Source organism: Epinephelus moara, chromosome 10 (assembly GCF_006386435.1).
Source record: "Epinephelus moara isolate mb chromosome 10, YSFRI_EMoa_1.0, whole genome shotgun sequence".
Classification (NCBI taxonomy): domain Eukaryota; kingdom Metazoa; phylum Chordata; class Actinopteri; order Perciformes; family Serranidae; genus Epinephelus; species Epinephelus moara.
In genome coordinates, this window is record NC_065515.1 from 38585478 (window position 1) to 38605321 (window position 19844).

At 41.4% G+C, this 19844-nt stretch overlaps 1 protein-coding gene across 2 annotated transcripts in view; it reads right to left on the bottom strand.

Moving 5' to 3' along the window:
• Positions 1 to 19844, bottom strand: part of si:ch211-191a24.3 (tensin-3) — a 67263-nt gene that overhangs the window by 29646 nt on the left and 17773 nt on the right. The window contains exons 12-16 of one of the 2 annotated variants that reach the window (XM_050054035.1): positions 17679 to 17783; positions 12044 to 13003; positions 3458 to 3588; positions 1543 to 1651; positions 1388 to 1456 (exon numbers count right to left, since the gene is read on the bottom strand). In XM_050054035.1, the coding sequence (XP_049909992.1) occupies positions 1388 to 1456; positions 1543 to 1651; positions 3458 to 3588; positions 12044 to 13003; positions 17679 to 17783 (1374 nt within the window). The remainder of the gene's footprint in view (positions 1 to 1387; positions 1457 to 1542; positions 1652 to 3457; positions 3589 to 12043; positions 13004 to 17678; positions 17784 to 19844) is intronic. The other variant, XM_050054037.1, reaches the window with a different exon arrangement.

Consider the following 19844-nt stretch of genomic DNA (forward strand, 5'->3'; position numbering starts at 1 on the left):
CCCGGACGGGACGTGAAAAGTGGACATGTCCGGGCAAAAGAGGACGTATGGTCAGCCTAACGTAGCGCCATCTTGTGGGTCAAATTACCTATGTCAGCATTTACCTTGGTCTATAGGTCGCACCGGTCTATAACCCGCACCCAACTTTTTAGATGAAAAAAAAGGGGAAAAAAGTGCGACTTATACACCAAGTTTTACGGTAAGTGCACGTAAATATTTTCTTCCAGCTGGTTGCAACCTGCAGTCCTCACTGCTTGATGCCACTGGACCTTTTACAAATGTTGTGTACATGAATACTATTTTCTTTGTTACCCACATGGGAGCATTTTTAGACATACTATGTCCTTTTTCAGGCTATTTTTTTTAGCTGTTTCTGACCATTTAAAGTAAAGAAAAATGCTAATCGGTGTTATTTTCTGCACCATTACTTTACTATGTCCAGTTATATTCAGCAGCTCTCGTAAACTTTTAACTGAGGTCATGGCAGGTAGTCATGTCAGAATGCCAAGATAGAAAACTTGATTTTTTATTTACAATATTGTTATACTTGATAACAGAATCATGCATCCCCAAGCACTTAAAAAGAAACTGTTGAAATGATTTTTGTCAGTGATTATTTTAAATGGCAAAAAGATATTTTGATTGTGTTTCATTGTGGCCATTGACACAAATAATATGTTGTCTTTCCGGAGCTTGAAAGCACAAAATGTTTGTAACTATGACAGGAACACAACAGCTACTAAAATCAGATATGAGACACAACCATTGAAAGACGCTTGTGTTTTTTGACACTACAGTAAATTCCTTCTGCAGCTGTGTATTGCATATCTCCTCAGGCAGGATGTCCCAGCAACAAAAGACCCTCCCCTCTCCTCCTGTCCCCTCCCAGAACAGGACGTGAGTGGACATCCTGCCTGCAGTGGTCTCTTCCTCTGTTACCCTCAACTATTATTAGCGGACGTCCAGTATCAGCTGTCCTTGCATGGGCCTGAAAGGATTTCCCAATCCATTTTTTATCAACTCCTCCAAACGCTTTTTACCTCAAACCTTAAAAATAATAAACAAGCCATCTGTCTGCCTCTCTGCCAGACATGACTTACCACAAACAGAGCCATGCCCACATATCCAGCCAATGGCAACAAAGGACAGGCCAGGTGTGTGTGTGTGTGTGTGTGTGTGTGTGTGTGTGTGTGTGTGTGTTTGTGTGTGTGTGTGTGTGTGTTTGGTATATTATGCCAAGAGGACATTCCAGCCGGCCCTTGAACCCTGTCCGGCAGCAATCAGGAGCTTGAGTGTTTGGGTTTAAACTCTAGTGCTCTCACCAGTCACACACACACACACACACCTATACGTGTGTATGGTCACACACACACTTGAGAAAGTGTACCTTGTGTCCAGTTGTGTTGGTCCCACTGCACGCCAGTCCTGAGCTGGGAAAATTCGGAGAAATGTTTCACTGGGAATAGAAAGCAGAAGCTGATAAGACTCCGAAATGCATACACACCCACATCAAGAAGTATCCATTTTGACATTATCTCTTACCATAGGGCGTTGGAGGAGACACAGGGAAGGCCGGAGTAGGAGGAACAATGTCACAGCTATCTGTGTGTCCCCGATAGTCCACGCTGTTGGTTTTGTAGAGATGCCCATGCTTTCAAAAAGAATAACAGAATTAAAAAGTAAGAAAATATATCAGGGGTGAAGTCAATAACATGTTTTTAAAGGGTAACAAGCCCACACAAACACACACATACACCAGCAGACATCAGTCTTGTGATCTGTGTGTGGCTACAGCCTGTGTTTTGGTGTAAACAGTCGGGCCATTCATGCCACCCAGCCATAAGAGTGAGTGCGAGAGCAGAAACCTCAAGCCTTTAAAAAAAGAAAAGAGAGAGAGGGGAAGGTAGAAAAAAAACATCTAAAGAGATAAACACAGTTACGTAATCATAATCTCAACAGAGAGAGAGAACTCTGTCAGTTTTTTCATTCATGTAAACCAGGAAAAAAAAGATTAAATTTAAAGTTATTGAACCCAAAATAATTTGGTAAAAATATGATCAGAGCAAGACCAGTTAAACTGCATGAAACAGCGATACATTTATCTGCAATCTTTAAAGCTGCGATAACTGATTTTATTTCTTTTGTTTTTTGGCCACTTGGGGGCAGCAGAAACAAGTTATATCATCAGATTTGAGGGTGATACAGAGAACTTGTTAGCAAACAGCTGCTAATTTCCACAATCAGCAGTAATAATCGGAATAACATTATTATTCATTTTGAGTTGTGTATGTGTCTGCCTGGTCAATGTAAGTCCAAAGTCACTCTCTTTTAGCTCTGTTTTTGGTCTCTACCAAGCTGCAATCTTTGAGGCTGAGAAATGAAGCCGTTGCAGAAGTGCCAAAAACTGCAGTTCCTCAAATCGCCACTTGTGGCTGGCTCCAGAAGCCAGTTACTCCCCATAGAACCTCATGTTAAATTGCCCAACTTTACAGCAGAAATAAACACATTTACAGCCTGGTACAAAAATAGTTTTGGTCTTTGTAGTTTATTTCAACATTCATGGCAACTGTATGGGAGGTGAATGTTTTTTTTTATGTAACTCACCTGCTTACATTCTATGAAGGCTTAAATTTGCACATTTAAGGGTATGCTACTTTGGGCAATCCAGTCCTAGAGTCAGATCCACCCCCCTGCATAGCTCCACTCTCGCGTCCAAATATGGTCACTTCTGGCTCCAAAAAACCCAAGAAAGTGATGGCCAAAATGCCAAACTCAAGGCTTCATAACTGCAGTCCACAAACCATTGGGTGACATCACATTAACTACATCCATTATTTTATAGAGTCTGTGGTATCTACCAACCCCTGAGGCAAACATCTCTTTAGCTGCTAAATGTTCCACTATATTCACCAGCAAGTCTCTAACTGTGTCTGTCTTCTGTTTGGTGCTGAGTGGGTAGTGTACTGTCGGTTTATAGAGCTATTTTTCTAAAAGCAGAGGCAACTTTTAGCTCATCTGCTGGACTGTGTGCCCCATATAGGGTGAGTGCTTTGAAGGGGCCCGGGTTCAATTCCAACCTGTAGCCCTTTGCTGCATGTCATCCAATCTCTCTCCCGCCTTCCTGTCAACCATAGCTGTCCTATCTATAAAGGTAAAATGCCGCCCAAAAAAGAATTAAAAATGACACTCTGAGAGCTGTGAGAGTGAGAGTGAACCAAAACAGTACAATTGTGGGTCGTACAGCTTAACAGTGTGCTGGAACTCACTATAAAGCTCTGGAAAGCTGAGGGTAGCCCCATTTCTCTGTAGGTTCATCCCTATTAGTGACCCCTGTGCCATTATGAGTATATCGGTATACTTTAACAGCTTTCTGCAGTTATAGCTGAGCATGGGTTAAGTTATATTACCAGCAGTCACAGTGTCTGTCAGGTCAGGTGAATAGCAAAACTGTGTTTACCTGAGATGGTGAGTAGGAAGGACTGTAGACTGGGGAGCCTCTGAAGCTCTGAGCACCACCCCCTCTCCATCCTGGACTATGGAGACCAGCATAGTCTGTCACATCACTGACCTGCATCTGCTGCCTCCACCCTGAGATAACAAAGGGGTGAGGGTGGGGACAAGGAGCGTGGGAAGCAGATAAGGAGAGTCAGACAGTCAGACAGATTATGATCTGAAAAAAAATCAACCAAAGAATCAAAATCATTCATGCATTCCTTTATGAAATTAAATATCCACAGACTGTTATGTCTATTCTGGCAAGAAAACCCACAAGATTAAATGGATTCACACCTTGTTATGACCAGATGGCAATAAAAGGTGATGACATGGTTCATGTTTAGCGTGTTTGTCTCTGTCAGAAGCATCAATCAGTATGTTTATCATCAGTGTGCAGCTCTTGTCATCAGAGTAGACACTGTGTGACTAAGCGAGACCTGTAAAAACATCATGGCAGCTTGTCGGAAAAACATCTGTTGGAACACACAGTCGTTCTCTTTTCAGATCATCAAGAGAGACAACCACACATTTCAGTTTTATCTAGTTGGTTTTTAAAAAGATTTATACAGTATGAGAGCTCCATCAGTTTATTTTAGCTTCATGCTTTAGTATTAGATTATATGTCAGCAAATAAAAAACAAGAAAATACCACTTTGGACAAATAAAGAACACTGACAAATTTGTTTTAACTGCTAAAAAACCCCTCTTGATGCAAAGGTTGTTCGCCATCCATTAATAAAACAAAAATGAAGCAATCCTTTTCAGAAATACTTGGTTATGTTACTGTTTATGTTAAAAGAAATATTGACTTATATATAATGAGCAGATTTTTTAGTAAACAGTCAAATATCAACATCTGTATTGGCATCAAAATTCCAGTATCACTCAGGTTCTGCAAAGTAGTAAGCTAAACCTTCAGTTTAAGTTAAACCAATGAAATGTTAGTAGTAAGGGGGTACAAAATATTGGCTATCAGCAACTTCAACCGAAAAATGTATTGGCCTCGAGTATTCCATCACATACTGTGCTGCTACATCAGCATTCATACTAAATTATATGTATGGTCACATCGTTAAACTATCCATTGTCTCTGGTCCCAGTCTTTATTGTTACTTGCAACTTCAGTTTTTTGCTTTTCTTTTTCCCCATAGACAACCAAGTATTGCTGTTATAAGACTAAAATCGGTATAAGAATCTGTGATATTATTATGCAAAGTAAAAGTCAGTGTGATTCCCCCATGAGCAATGAGGCCATTCAAACCATGTAAAAATAGAAATAAAGTTTTCACCTCATGCAGAGGTGGTGCTAGCAGTGTTATTACTGTACAGTGCTGAGGTATTCTATCACTTCATGTCTCTGCCACCTGTTAGTCAAGGTGGGGACTGAGAGAGGCACACGTTTTCCTCTTCAAACAATCATTTCTGGGGGTTTGAAGGGGGTTGAAACTCCTGTAAGACCGCCAAGGAAAAAGCCAAAAGTGCCTCTAGACACACATGTGGTCTATCCCTGAAATATTCAGGTACACTGCCTGCATGAGCTCATGCGTGAAAGGAGGCAGGGATTGATATTTAGGGAAATCTGTTCTGCCAGTTTCCCACTTAAAGACCTACACCTCAAGGAAAATGCTGGTACGGCTGTATTGTGAATGAAAGCAGTAACACTGCAGGGACAACATGTGAAGAGTGACTTTCATTTGATAAAAGACACTTTCTCACAGGGCACTTGAATCAATCACAAGACTGCTGTGATGTATCCAAATTGTTTACAGTAAAGCATGAAAAAAACATCACTTGTCCATCAGTCTTGTGGAATATTGAATAATTTACAAGAACACTGGCACCAGACAAAAACAGCTCCTCACACGCCATGTTCCTGAAAATAGTAATAATACATACATCCTTGCCCAATGCTATTCTTCTTCTGTTGAGTTTTATGGCATCCAAAAGGCCCAGACACACCAAAGTGACATCAAGTGGCAATGAAGGCCAACTGTTGTGTTGCCTCACGTCGCCTGTTTCTCAGCCAAAAAAGCACTCCGTAAAGGTTACAGCCAATGGCCAACTAGCTCGTGAGAGGTAATAACTCTCTGTACCAGCAGACACTGGTTGTCCGTATCTGTCATTAAAAAAAGAAAACCAGAAGAATGACAGGATGGATTCAGGATGCTAGTTAGCCAGTTAGTACATTTATAACATAACCTGACGTTAAAAGAACAAGTGATATTTACAGTGCACTAGCAAATAATAACACAAACAACTGTTTCTGCTAAAGAGCTGAATGGCTGAAAAAATAATCTAACCTAATGTAACAAGTTTGTTTTGATCTTACACCTTCTTGACTTTGGTCTTGACTTTATTTGCTTTCCTTACTTCTGTTTCTCCTTTCGTGCACCTAGCTGAAGTGACAGAGTGATGTCACTCACCAACAGGCTCTTGACACAGATTCAACATGCTGAATTGACCGAAAAGCCACCGACAAGGGCCAACAAGAGGTGATTTGTGCCAGCGGTGTGAGATACACCATAAAAACTAGTGTGACAGACCTTCACCAATGACCTGACACTGAAACATCAACTTGCAGTTTCTTTATTTTCTCATGTTAGTGGATTAGCCTGCTGGCAGCAGCGCTAGCTCAGCTACCGACGCCAGTCTTAAGACCTCAGCTTGCAGATTGTAGCAGCTGTGTTGCTCTTGGAGTGAGCCAAGTTGGGTGACGTTGACAAATTAGAATCATTTTGTGGGGAAAAAAAAGATAATTTTGCGATACTGGGGCTAACTTTGTGTTAATATTTACATTTATTCACAAGAAACTAAAATTAGTAAGGTAGTAATGCAGACATGATAAAATAGATGTTTTTGTTCTTCTACCCAGCCTGAACATATTACCATGCTGCAGCCTTTGAAGACTGTGGAAACACCAAAACACACCATAACACTGAAACCAAAGTCTGGTGTGTGAGTCATGATAGAGATTGACCATATATGGGACCACACTCCATTGTGCATATCAACCATAAACAGCACTGTGGAACATTGTGAGCTCAGCTTTCATTGTGAGCATCCATCATCTCAAACTCACATGAAAGGCCAGGCTAGCCCAAGTGAAACTAATCCAGTTCCTCCTCTACACCAGAGGGCCTGCTGAGGGTGCTTCCACAGAGCATCCTTTTTTTTTTTTTTTTTTACAGTGTCGATCAAGTATCACTTGATCCCCACTGTATTTGTAGGGAGGCTATTCTCTTTTGAAGACTGCAACTCAACAGATGATGAGAGGGAGAAGGAGGGCATGATGCAAACACACTGGAGAGCAAAGTGTTGTGTCAAACTTCAAAAGCATTCCTGATCGCTTACAAAATCCTGCCTCAAAACATCGCCCAGAAAATCACACGTTACAAACAGACACTTCCACACACACACACACACACACACACACACACACACACACACACACACACACACACACACACACAGTAACTAAGCAGTGAAATATTAGTGTTACTGCTTCCAGTATGCCCTCGGGAAATATCCTCCTGACAAACTCGCTGACCTACATACATACAAACACACATGCTCCATTTCCTGTGCTCAAATTCCATGATTAGAAGAAGAGCCTCACTGACCTGAGGCTGCACAAAAACACAGGGTTAGAGGTTAAACGTCAGCAGTAATGTAACCCTGCGTGGCACATGGCCGTGGGTCAAAGATAACCACAGCAGAGATCCTGACAGACGGGATTCAGGAGCTGTCACAGCCGCTCTCAACTGCGGGGAGCTCCCATGTGAACCATCGGGCCACTCTGAGGTTAGCTTTGATGGAACAGCTGCTCTGTACGCAAAGAGCTGGGAAGTGATGACATCACTCGTACACCTATGACCCACAGTCTTAAAACAGAAAATGAATCAGGGCTAGAAGTCGCAGCAGAAATGTGCCTCTTCCTCCTGGGTGCATCCCAGTGGATGTGAGAGGTAGTAAATCTGTCATGTGTGCCAGCAGGGGGAGAAGAAACAGTGAGGAGGCAACGCTGACACACATGGGTCATGAACACAGGCATCATCACTGTGACATGCTCAGGTTTGAAAGGTGGGACAAAGTCAGTGTTTGTCCTGAACAGGCTTTATTTGTCTGCACTTTTACACTTTTTTTCACACAACATGTCGAATCAATTCAATATAGGGATGTTGTTATATACCGGTATTGACACTAACAGTGAAATTTAAAAATGTAATATTGATACCATGTTTAAAATACACAAATAATAATATCGTGTAAATAATCCAGTGACTCTGAAATAATGTCCGTTTCCTTCTGTTTTGGTTTTGTTTTGACTCTGCTTTGGTCACAATAGTTGTGCAGTGAAAATCTGATATTGTGCTAGCCTTTTTTCAATATATATTTTTTGTAAGGTAAATTAGTTATTTAATCTTTGGCTTTGGGGAGAATATCGGGTCATTTCCAAGTCAAAGGACTAAAGTACAAGTCAATCATTAGTTTGAGTACAATGCATCAGAGGATCACATTTTGTCTTCCAGTGATTCCAGTCAGATAAAAAATATAACTGGAGGCATTAGACACCATTTGGAATTGGCCACATTGAACTTCAGCATGGTTTAGTTAAAGTACAGAGTCAAATGAATAAATTACAGACTTGACTCCCTCTTGTAGATGAGAGACAGCAGTATTGATAGCCTGAGAAAAATTAACCTTCCTTGTACTTTTGTTAATGATTTCTTCACTCAGACTAAAAGTCATGTGTAAGGACTGAATTTTATACTTCATTTTATGAAAAAGCAACCCTTCACTGCCGCATTTATATTTTCATTAGCTTTTACAGACAGTGAAATAACCAGCTGAATTAGCAAACAGGCACAGGCACTGGATGATTTTTGTTGCCCCACTCCAGATTCAAAATAATTAAAATAGATTGTATTATGTAGTGTGAGATCAGACATCTGAATTTCATAAATCGATTACATGAAGTGGAATTGCATAAGAAGGCGTGTTGGAGACAATAGGGTGCAGTTATCTCATAGTGAACTAAATAGTAAACTACTGATTGTCTTCAACTTTTATCACCGCTGAACTTCATTTCACATCAGTGAAGTTTTCACTTCAAAGACTACAGATTGACAGTATGGATGAACGAGTACACCATTATCTGTATCTGTAGCTCTTCGAACAGACAAATTATCTCTATCTGTACCCGCACTCAAAACAGGCGGAGTTTAAATACGCACTGGGTGTGGCTTAAACCAGAAATTTGCGGAGCTTAACTCGACATTGTTATTTTAAGCCTGACATTGATATGAGTTGATTAGAAGTTGCTATATTTATTATTAATTAGAAAACTATTTACAGAACAGCATCAGAATTGAGCATCAGACCACTTTTGATCATCATGAGATTGAACACAGCTAGCCAAATGAGGTTTGTTTCTTCATCGTCGAGTACAAATATTGACACATTATACTCTGATGATACTCGTACTACATACATTATCCTAACATGGTCTGTACCTGAAACTCATTTCATCCGAATATTTGGCTCAGTCCACATTGACTGGTCTGAATAATTTTGAAATCAGCTCTTTTTTTTGATTTCCATAAGTCAGCTGTCTGCTGTTTGTCATTTGCTTTTGTGGCCCTTTGAGGTAATTTTGTATCTTTGTGGCTGTTTCGTGTCTCTTTCAGTCATTTTGTGTCTCGATGGTTTTTTTTTGTTTTGTTTTGTTTTTTTGCCCATTTGTGTACTTATTTTGTGTGTCTTTCCTCTTCATCTGTTTGTGGTCTTTGAGGCCTGTGCCCGGTGGGCCTATTCAGGAATCCATCCATGAATGAAAGCAACAGGCCTGCAGGTCTGAATGATAACTAGGCTAATAGATTCATTTCCTGAACTATGAAAGTTACAGTCCCATCTGCTCCCTGTGAGTGCTGCTGTTGACAGAGAAGATGTCTTATAGAGCAGAAACATTATTTTTTCACTGCAAACTTTTGGGTAAATTAAATTTAAAACAGATTTGTGTTAAGGTACTGGTATTTCCTATGTAACATCATCAGATATGGGACACCCTTAGGCATACTTCCATGAGGTTATTTTACATTGCATCTCTCCTTATGAGTTAGGATTTGGCTCTCTAACCATTAAGTTCAACTTTAACTTTGGGATCCTGCTTTTCCTTATCAGGACTGAACTATTCTGTTCAGTTTAATCAGAAGTTACACAGTGGAGTGTAGATCTAAATCTGCTCATGAGAAAGCTGTAGCAGTATTATTATATCCCTCTTTAACAATGTCAAACATGCTTGACTAAATCTTTTCTGATAAGAAATGACTCATTTAATCCCATTCAGCTGTTTGTAAAACTGGGGTTCTGTAATTATGTCAGTGGATAAGTTTTGATGGCAGTACTCCAGTTTCACTGTGGTGAGAGGTCTGACTGGTCCATCTTTTCACATACTTTACTTATCTAACCATTTCTTCCACTTCTGTAGATTTCCATTCCAAATAAGACAAATTGGAGGGTAAACAAATCTTTGTGTAGAGACCAGATTTTACACTGCTTACATCAGCAGGAATATCTACCACCTGTTTAATCAAATGCTTCCACCCTTTCAGCAAACACCTTGCACACGAACAAACACACCTTCTGTAACAAACCCACATGTATTCGTCTCTCTCAGGTGGAGATTTCCAAAATGAGGCAGTGCTTCAGTCCTTTAGTCTGGATTATAAATGGGTCTCTGTACTGGCTGAACTGGCACACGTGTATTTTCTTTAGTGTGGCATTTCAGTCAGTCATAATGTCACAGTGGACTGTTTTATGTCTCTGTACAAGTAGAGCTGTGTAAAGGTACTGTTAGAACTTACCAAGGTAAGGGGTCAGTTTACCCAAAATACATACATTTTTAGTAATAGCTGTTTTTAGCAACTCAAAAAATGCTGGCTTTAAGTGCTGAGGGTTTGTAATATTCGCCTCTTGAATATCTGTGTCTGCAGTCTACAACCACGCTAGCAACTCAGTGAGTCTGCACGGCAGGGCTTTGAGCTAAATGCTAACATCAGCATGCTAACATGCGGCTGATGGGAATGACATTAGTTTTGCAGGTATCTGATCATAAACCAAAAGACTGGATCATGTGTCTGGCAAATTTCATGGCAATGCAACCAACAGTTGTTGAGAAATTTTACTCAAAACCACAAATGTCAGCTGGAGTTTTAACATTTCCAGTTTTGTGGGTCTGGTTTGGTGTGCGAGCTTAAACCAGTTTTCCAGATTTCATGCAAACTGACTGAACCTGCATTTGTCATTATGAAACTTTCTGGCAAATTAAAAAGTAGCTACCTCTGCTGATGGCATCAGAGTGCTAAATCAAACCTCTATTGCATCAGTAATAAGCAATATTATCATGACATATTATGTTTATTCTATAATCAGACTAACAGAGTAACAAGTGTCCAACAGGCCAAGTGCAATTTATTGCTGAGTCAAGCATCGAGAGCATCAAAGAGAACAAATTTCAGTAGAGTTGGGAGGGGGGGGTTTAGCAGCGCACATTGTGTTTGTTTACTAGAAAGTTCATGTGTTTTTTTGCGTGACGAGGTGAGAGATGGCAGAGTTAGTCTCTTTAGAAAACTAAAGCTATATACACCAATATGGCAACACTGTGGATTTAAAGCTGACAAAAGAGGTGTCCTAACTGGTTGCAGGTGACACAGTACGCTGGTTTGAGCTGAGCTTTTGTCAGACACCCTGTTTCTGTTTATTCCTGTTACTTGCTTTGAAAGCTCCACAATGGAAAAGAATGGCTGATTCATGAAGTTGAAATAAGGAATTATCTGTACATTACTTCCTTATGTCAAAAACCTAAATAAGGTGGAAGCTGTCTCGGGGGAGATTGCCAGGAAGCGAACAGTTTCTGGTAAGATAAATGACCATTGCTTATAATAACCTACTTGCTGTTGGCTATATTGTCTTTCATTTCCAGTAAATATCACAATATAGAACGTGTGCTTTCTGTTTTAAAAAGCAACTTTACAAATGTAGGAGAGACAGCAAGTAGGCTACCTTTCTATCTTTTCAGTGGTTACATCTCCAGTCTGATCTTGAGCACACAGCTGATAGCTATGTGGTTTAACAGAGGTGCATATTTAATGGATTCAGTGTAGATAGAGAGCTCCAGTGTAACACATTGTGAACTGATAGTTGGACGCTCATTTGCTGTAAGGACACAGTGTCATTTTGTTCCACTCGAGGGTTGCTGCTAAGTCAAGTGTGACACTTAATGGTAAAATTCTGTAAATCAGTCCAATCTGGTGTTTGGCTTAATACACTGGCCCAACCCTAAGTTCAACCTCATGGTGGGATTCATCCTCTGGGAACCATGAACGTCTCCACAATATTTCATGTCAATCTGATAAATCTGATCTTGAGAAATTTTAGTGTGTTCCAAAGAACTATGTTGTCAGCCAAGAAGAGAAGTTGGCGTTGTTTCAAACTAGTTTTCTGTTCTATGTTGTGATGCTTTTTTTTCCCATTTATTTTGAAGTCTTACCTGACCGATGGGTATTTCCCTTGTTGCTGAGGCCGTTGGTATGCAGAGAGGCAGAGCGGGAAAGGGGGGCACAGCGGGTAGGAACAGGAACAAAGGTGGGATCCAAATCCAAAATAAGCTGGTTCAGCTGCTCTATGGATTCGTCAATGTCTGTGGTTAATGACGACAAATCCTCTTCTTGGCAAGATGAAGTGTTTGTGGTATCAGCAGACTGTAGGTTGCGTGCAACATCTGTGTTCTGTGTGACGTTGTGTGTGCCGTCCTCGTCCACCAGCACTCTCTGCACTGCCTCCCTGCTGCTGAGTCCTCGAGTTGGTGTGTCAGGAGCTGTCAGAGGTGGCGGCCTCTGTTTCCTCACCCTGTTCAACTTCTCTTCCCCATCAGTTTGAAGGTAGGTATCAGTGACAACATCAACCATCTGCTGCTGTTGAACCCAGGAGTGTGTGGAGTACTCGGTGTGGGCTGATCTCTGGGTTTCAGGCAGGTTCTCGGAGGAAAGGGAGCAGATACTGCTAGAGCTCGGCAAGTCTGAAGCAGGAGCTGCTACACCATCTAACTCATCCTCATCATCTAATATATCAGTTTCCCTCTCGTTCGACGAAGCCTCTCCATTGACAGTATGTCCCAGTCCAGACTCATCTCCAGTCATCTCCCCCTCTCCTCTGCTGGATGCAGCAAACTCAGTCATGACCTCCAGAAGAGGCTGAGCAATCTCAAAGTCCACCCCAGGGAACAGCCTCCTTGCCTGGGTACACTTGTCCTGTGCAACCCCTCTCCTCTGTCCGGCTCCGGTTGGTCCCTGTGAGGCAACAGACAGGCCTGAATCACTGCTGGCAGATGGAGCTCGGTCGCTGAAGCTGGGGCTGCTGGCGGTCAGGCAGAAGGAAGCTCCTTCCTCACTACTCCTCTTCCTCACACCATTTAAGCTGCCATTTCCAGGGTCCTGAATATGAGGTGAAGCTGTGAAGACAAAATCACTGAGGTCAGTTTGAGGTTTATATGTTAACAGAAGAATGGAAAACAGATGCAAATGTGACCTGTTGAAAGGAGGGTGGAGGTTTGGTGGCAGAAGTGAAGAGGGCATGATGAAATCAGAGGTTCTTCAACAAACAAACAAACAAACAAACAAAAAAAGCAGAAACAAACTTGAAAATTACCCAAAGATATTAAATTTACAATAAAAAAAAGATAAATAACTAAGAAAAAACAGCTAATATTCATATTTAAGAAGATTGAACTGGATATTTTTTGTTTAAAAAAAGATTTGAATGATATATTCTAACTTTCTTTCCATCGACTGTTCATTTAAATGACTATTTGTTTCAGCTCTAACATAAATTAGTAATTTTCTCCAAAACGTGTGCAGCAGTTCCACCAGTCAGAGGTTTACAGCAGCATGTATGTAGCCTTAAAGTGTAATGCTGTGACCTCATGGTGACATCTGATGGTGTTGGAGCATAGCAACATTTTTTTCATTATTTGTTATTAACTCTGTCTTCTCTAATCTGGGTTATGGCAGCTACACTGAGAACAATGTTTCGAAAGATTTTAGTGAGTAATCAAAGTTATACTGTAAAATTGTAACTAAAAGCATAAATTACACAATTGTATGACTTTGTACCTGCACTACTACTGTATATGATTCACTGTGATGCGCGCACACACACACACACACACACACACACAGACACATCACCTGTTGGAACGCAGCCATCACCCCAGACACACTCCATGTAGATAACACAGAGCCCCTTTGTGTGTGCTGGCGGATGCATACGTGTGTAGTTGTGTGTGTGCGTGTCAGGCAAAGGACATGTCCATCATAGAAGTATACCTGAGGTCAGATAGAGCTGATTGCACATACACACACACACACACACACACACACACACACACACGCGCACATATACTTGAACTGTCTGTAGCAACAAGAGAGCGCATTTCCATCATTATTTAAGTCTTTTTTGTTAAATATGAGCATGAACTGATTAACTTTGGCTTTCTTCCCTATTGTTAGACATTTCGTAGACACAACAGTCAAATGCTGAACAATATCCTTGGTCATGCTGCCAAAAACATATTGGACAGTATTGTATGAGAACTACACAAGCAAGTTCTTTTCCTGATAAAGGCTGTTACATTCAGACGAGATAAGAAACTGCCTCGTACAGTTACTGCAACAATACATACAGTGCATACCGCAGCTGTATGAGCACAGCCTCTTAAGTCCAGAGAGGCAATAAAACTCAAATACCAGACAGGCATGGTAAACCCTCACAGCTGGTCTGTTAAGTCACACACACACATAGACACACAGATGCACAGAGTAGTACATTCACACACTGATAAACACTTTGTATAACTTTCACACTACTGTAAGAGCTTCAGTAAAAAGACACACATGCCAAATCTGCATCAAAAAGCTTACTTACTCTCTCACCGGCAGTCAGGAATAAACTTTCACTGTCCCTTCTGCTGACTAGAAACAGGATGGAAGTGCTTGCTGAAGCCTCCCTTCGGATTGTCAAAGAAGGAGGAAAAGAGAAACAGATGACAAGCTGAAAGGAAACAGGGGGCAAGGACGGGGACAGAATGAAAAGGATGAGGAGACAGATACAAAGAGAAAGGGAGGCTGAAATAGAGATTCAGAGCTAAGCTGAAGTTGTGTCGTCCTCTCAGGCTGCCACAGGAAGACAAGCAAAGAACATTCTTTCTCTTAAGGTGCTAACAGCCCCCCTGTGTCAACCCCCCTCCTACTCTCTCTCTTTCCCCTCTCTCATGTCACTCCTTCCTTGCCTGCTTAGTCCTCGCACTACGAATCCCCGCCTTCACCGTCACTACAAAATTAGCCTTGCTTTGCTTCATCCCTCCTCCTCTTTCCTCCCCCTCGGCATCCTGTCCTGGCTGACACAGGTAGGTAATGCTGTGGAGAGAGTGTGCGCTCATGCATTTTTATGTCTGAGGGGGAAGGCAGAAGAAGGAAGGGTGGATCATTCACTAATACTGCATGCAGGCACATATTTCTGCACAGGTGGAAGAGTTTGTACAACACACATAATGCACTTTCAAGAAAAGAAACACAAAGCACGAGGGACCTTGAGCTGGCCAGATATGGAGAGGGGAATGTAAACATGGGGGCGGGCTCTGGAAAGACTTGTGTGCAGAAGGGGGATGGGGACATACTGGACAAATTGCAACCTGCAACTTGAACCTGAAAGCAACACGCTTCAACTGGAAAGAGGGAAACCAGATAAAGGGGGGGAGAAGAATAGGAGAGAGTAAAATAAGATGGAGTGATAGAGGCAGCAGAGGGGAGGGGTGTGAGTGGGCTGAGAGGGTAAAGTAGAACCACCTGTGGTTGAAAACAACATTCTTGCAACTGGCTGCATTGCTAACTGGCTGGCACCCTCATTATACTCATGTGCATGCGTGTGTGCTGGTGGTTAAACGTAATGGCCATGTGTGTGTTTGCACTCATGTGAGCGTCTGTGTAAATGTGCGTTTACATGCCACTTTTCTGCGTTTCTCCCCCAGTGATCGGTCCATCTAAATTACATGGCTGGCAGAGCAGATTTAGCAACGGCATAAAACAGCTGGAACTGAAATCTCAACCGCCGGTTTAAGTGATTGTTTCAGCTGTCTGGATGTGTATTTTTCTGTTGGTATTTTTCTTTGTGTGAACGGTTGTTCTAACTAAAAGGAAACTCTTTGACAAACAGCCGCCTCCAAATACACGGGTCTGGCCCGGCTGCTGTCAAGATGATTGTCGTTGTGCCTGTTCCCAGTAACGTCTTTGTGACCACAACAGTTGTAAGCTGTCACTCCGATGACCAGACAATTACCCACAGCACTGACCACAGCCAAGGCCAGAGTCTAAACAGACCTTTTCAGGGACTGGATCTGCAGCCACAGAAGGATGCAACCTCTGTAGAGCAGCCAAAGATACATTTACTGTTTGTTTTTTGGCCACTTGGGGGCAGAACAGCTCCATGACAAGCTAAAAAAACAAATTTTCACAAATCTCTTTTAAAGTTGTTGCAGCTCTACAGCTGCCAACTCCCATTTTAACCTGATGATGTTTGTGTCAACCTGATGAATGTAAGTCCAGTATTTAGTCTCCTCGTTGCTCCATTTTGGTCCCCACCACCTCCTGAGGGAAATATCTGACTCTTTAGCTGCGAAATGCTCCACTGTCTTCACCAGCTAGTTGCTAACTTTGTCTGTCTCCTGTTTTGGGTAGTGTATAGTGAGTAAAGTCTCGGCCATACTGAACGCATTGAACATCTGCAGACATGTACTGGTTGTATGGATGCGCACGCGGCTCCTTTCATACTACAATCCAGGGTTCATGTCTGTCTGGCTTTCTAAATATGTACCTTTCCCGATCCACACTCCATTGCAGTTGTCCTGGCCATCTTTGTATTCCTTTAAATACATATTATATAAATGTGGTTAACAAATGATCTCCATGCCCAACCTCTTTTTAAAAGAAGCTTGCAACATGTGTTATGTTCTTCTTGGACAACCAGCTAGAGGTGCATACGCCACCAATGGGACTGGAGTTTGGAACAAGACATTATACTTAATAACTGGAAAATGTGCAGTTGGCACGCTTGATATGTGTATAGTCGACGCAGTACTCAAAGTCTGGACTGCACTTGGCGACCACAAAGGGATCAACATAGACCCCTACGGACATGGGCGGATGACAACATTTACATCTCGCATACCTTAACAGACCCTATAACTATAAACTATAAGTTGGCCTTAAATGTGCCATGACACAAAACTTCTGACCTAAAAGAGGCTAAAAATCGGAAGGCAGAAATTATGAATGGGCCTTAAATGTGCCGTCAAACCAAAAACCTGAGCTAAAAGAGGCTAAAAAAGGCTCTGTAGAGCTGCAGAGGAGATGATAATTCTCTGTGGGTTTTGCATTCATATCGACTGGTTTTACATTACGTACAGTCTTTTTGATCCAAAATACTGGTTAACGGACCTTTAAAGGACTATAGTCACGATTTAGCATGTTTTATCCGATTTACGAGGAGAAAACATATACTTAAAGCTGCTCTAATCAATATCAATAACAATGTCAAAGGGGTCACTCATAGTGATAAACCTGCAGAGAGTTATCATCCCTCGGCTCTATGGAGCTTTACAGTGAGTTTCAGCTCATTGTTGTCAAGCCCACAACTTTATTGTTTTGGTGTACCCTCTCAGTCTCCTGACTTACTTTCTGAACTTAGTGAAGCATTGATCAGCTAAAGAGCCAGATTCCCTCAGGAGATGGTGGAGACCAAAACATTCATTGTTACAGATGTAAACCTTACAAAACATTGGTTTGGTCCTTTAAAAGTCAGAACTAAGCAGCCCTGGATTGGCATTCTGCTTCCCTAAGAATGCCATGGAAACAGAATAAAGGTCACCATTATGTAAGAGCAGAGCAGACGTCTGCCATAGTGTGCCGTGTCTTTAAATATATTGTTGTCCTGTTAAATCCTGTCTAATAATTAAGTCAGAGACACAACAGGAATCCAGAACAGGAAAAGAAAGTGAAAGAAAGACATACAGGTAAAGAAGTATTTAAAAAAAAAGAGAGTTTACTAATGAAAAACCATAAAATGCACCTTACAGGTTTCAAGAGAGGATGTGTCTCCGTATGAATCTCGTCTAACCAAAGGGTCCAGGGTGTCATAGTCCACTGTCACACAGTGTCCGTTGTGCCACAGTTCTCTGCCTGCCCATGGAAATGACAAACAGAGCAGCAGACAAAGAGGCAGCAGCGGTCAGGAGTCAGTTAAACAACAACGACACACACACACACACACACACACACACCAGCTGTTTCCAGATCTAATTTCAACTTTGATATAAGCAATAATGTGAGTTTTGATTTTAATTTTACTTCTACCTGTCTTCCTGTGTCTGAAAGTGTGTATGTGTCCTGGATTTCCCCGACTGAGTGTTTACCCGTGTGCAGTATCTCCTGTCTGAATTCCTGTCAGATGTGTGTGTGTGATAACTCCTCATATTGCTTCCTGTTGAGAGGCAAGGAGTGTGATTGTGTGTGCTGAGGGCCAGTTTGACCGTTACGTCCTCATCATGGTGTCCAACACTGCCCCCACCTGGGTGACTGCTCAACTGGATGAATACTTTTTTCAATAATGAGTAGTGTGTGTGTGTGTGTGTAACACTTCAAACTGAGTCATTTCTGTCTCTTCTGCTTGGTTTAGGAGACACAAAGAAGCTTGGTGCAGTCTTCGTTCATCTGAGGCACTTATAGCCTAAATAATGTTTGTGTGTGAATGAGCGTTGGCTTTGCATGTGTGAGTGTGTTTAGTTTGGGGAGTCAAGGTGTTTGTATGCGTAAGTCTGAGCAATGGTTCCCAAGGTGGGGTCAAAACAAGATACATTTGAGGAGTCATGAGATGATTGACAGAAGAGGAAAGCTATTAATATTTTTTTCTCTTGTTTCTTCTAATCTTAACCTTTTTTTCTCATAAACTACTGGATAATGTTACCTCCTTTGGGACTAGTTTCTCTTTCTTAAAAAACAGAAATCATATGACACACAATTCTTCTGTTGAACTGGTGACAAAGAAGCAGACATAACTGGGGCCACATACCAAAAACGTTGGGAACCACAGAGTTAGAGGGGATTTTTTTTAAGGCAAATGTACAATTTGGCAATCATTGTTTTCACTTTACTATTTTTTTTTTCTCAGGGTTTTCTATGCAGGTAAGGTCCAGTTCTCTTAAATTCCCAAAAGACATACTGGTTTACTTATCCCAAAGGTTGTCTGGCCATGTAAAAAGTTATAATTCTATATGCAACATGCTGTCTTAGCTGTGTCAAAGTAATGAGAAATTACAACTGAAAAATGCTCTGTGAAAAATGTTCCAAGTTTTCATCAGCAGAAAAAAAATCTATTAAATATCTATGTTACTTGCTTTTGTATCATTCTTATCACCACAAAGTGCCAAATTAAAATAAAATTAAACCCTACACGTAGTAGCTTTAAAGGTCCAGTGTGGAGGATTTAGTAGGATATATTGGCAGAAACTGAATATAATATTCATAACTATGTTTCCATTACTTGATAATCATCGAAAATAAGAATAGTTGTTTTTGATACCTTAGACAGAGCGGTTAATATCTACATATGAAGCGGGTCCTCTTCCATTGATTCCAACATGTTGTTCTACAGTAGCCCAGAAAGAACAAACCAAACACTGGCTCTAGATAGGGTCATTCGTGTTTTTATGTTGGCTACCATCATTGTCCTTCACGCAAGGATCAAGTTTCAGTTGGTTGCAATCTGCTGCCTCACCACTAGATGCCACTAAATCCTACACAGTAGACCTTTAGTCCTGACAATTGCCATCCATATTTGTAAATTACTCACAAATAAGTGTTTGTAGCCATGCTAGCAACTCAAGGGACAACAATATCAGTCTGTCTGTCTGTTTGTCCACAATTTTTGATCCAAACTGAAATATGTCAGCAACAACCCAGTGGATTGCCAAGAAATTTAGTTTAGACATTCATTGTCCTGAGAGGATGAATAATAATGACTACCCTGACTTTACCTATTGCGCCACCATGAGGTCAAAATGTGAATCCGATACTTGTTGATATAGAGTATGGTGAATGTGCTAGGAAAGGCAGTATCAGCCCTGTTTCTACCTGGAGCTCGCATGTACGGAGCCTGGGTTTGGTTGAAGATGGCAGTGCTGTTTGGGCTGAGAAAGCCATGTGTAAGTAAGGAGGAAGTCCAGGAAGAGGAAGGTTATTTAA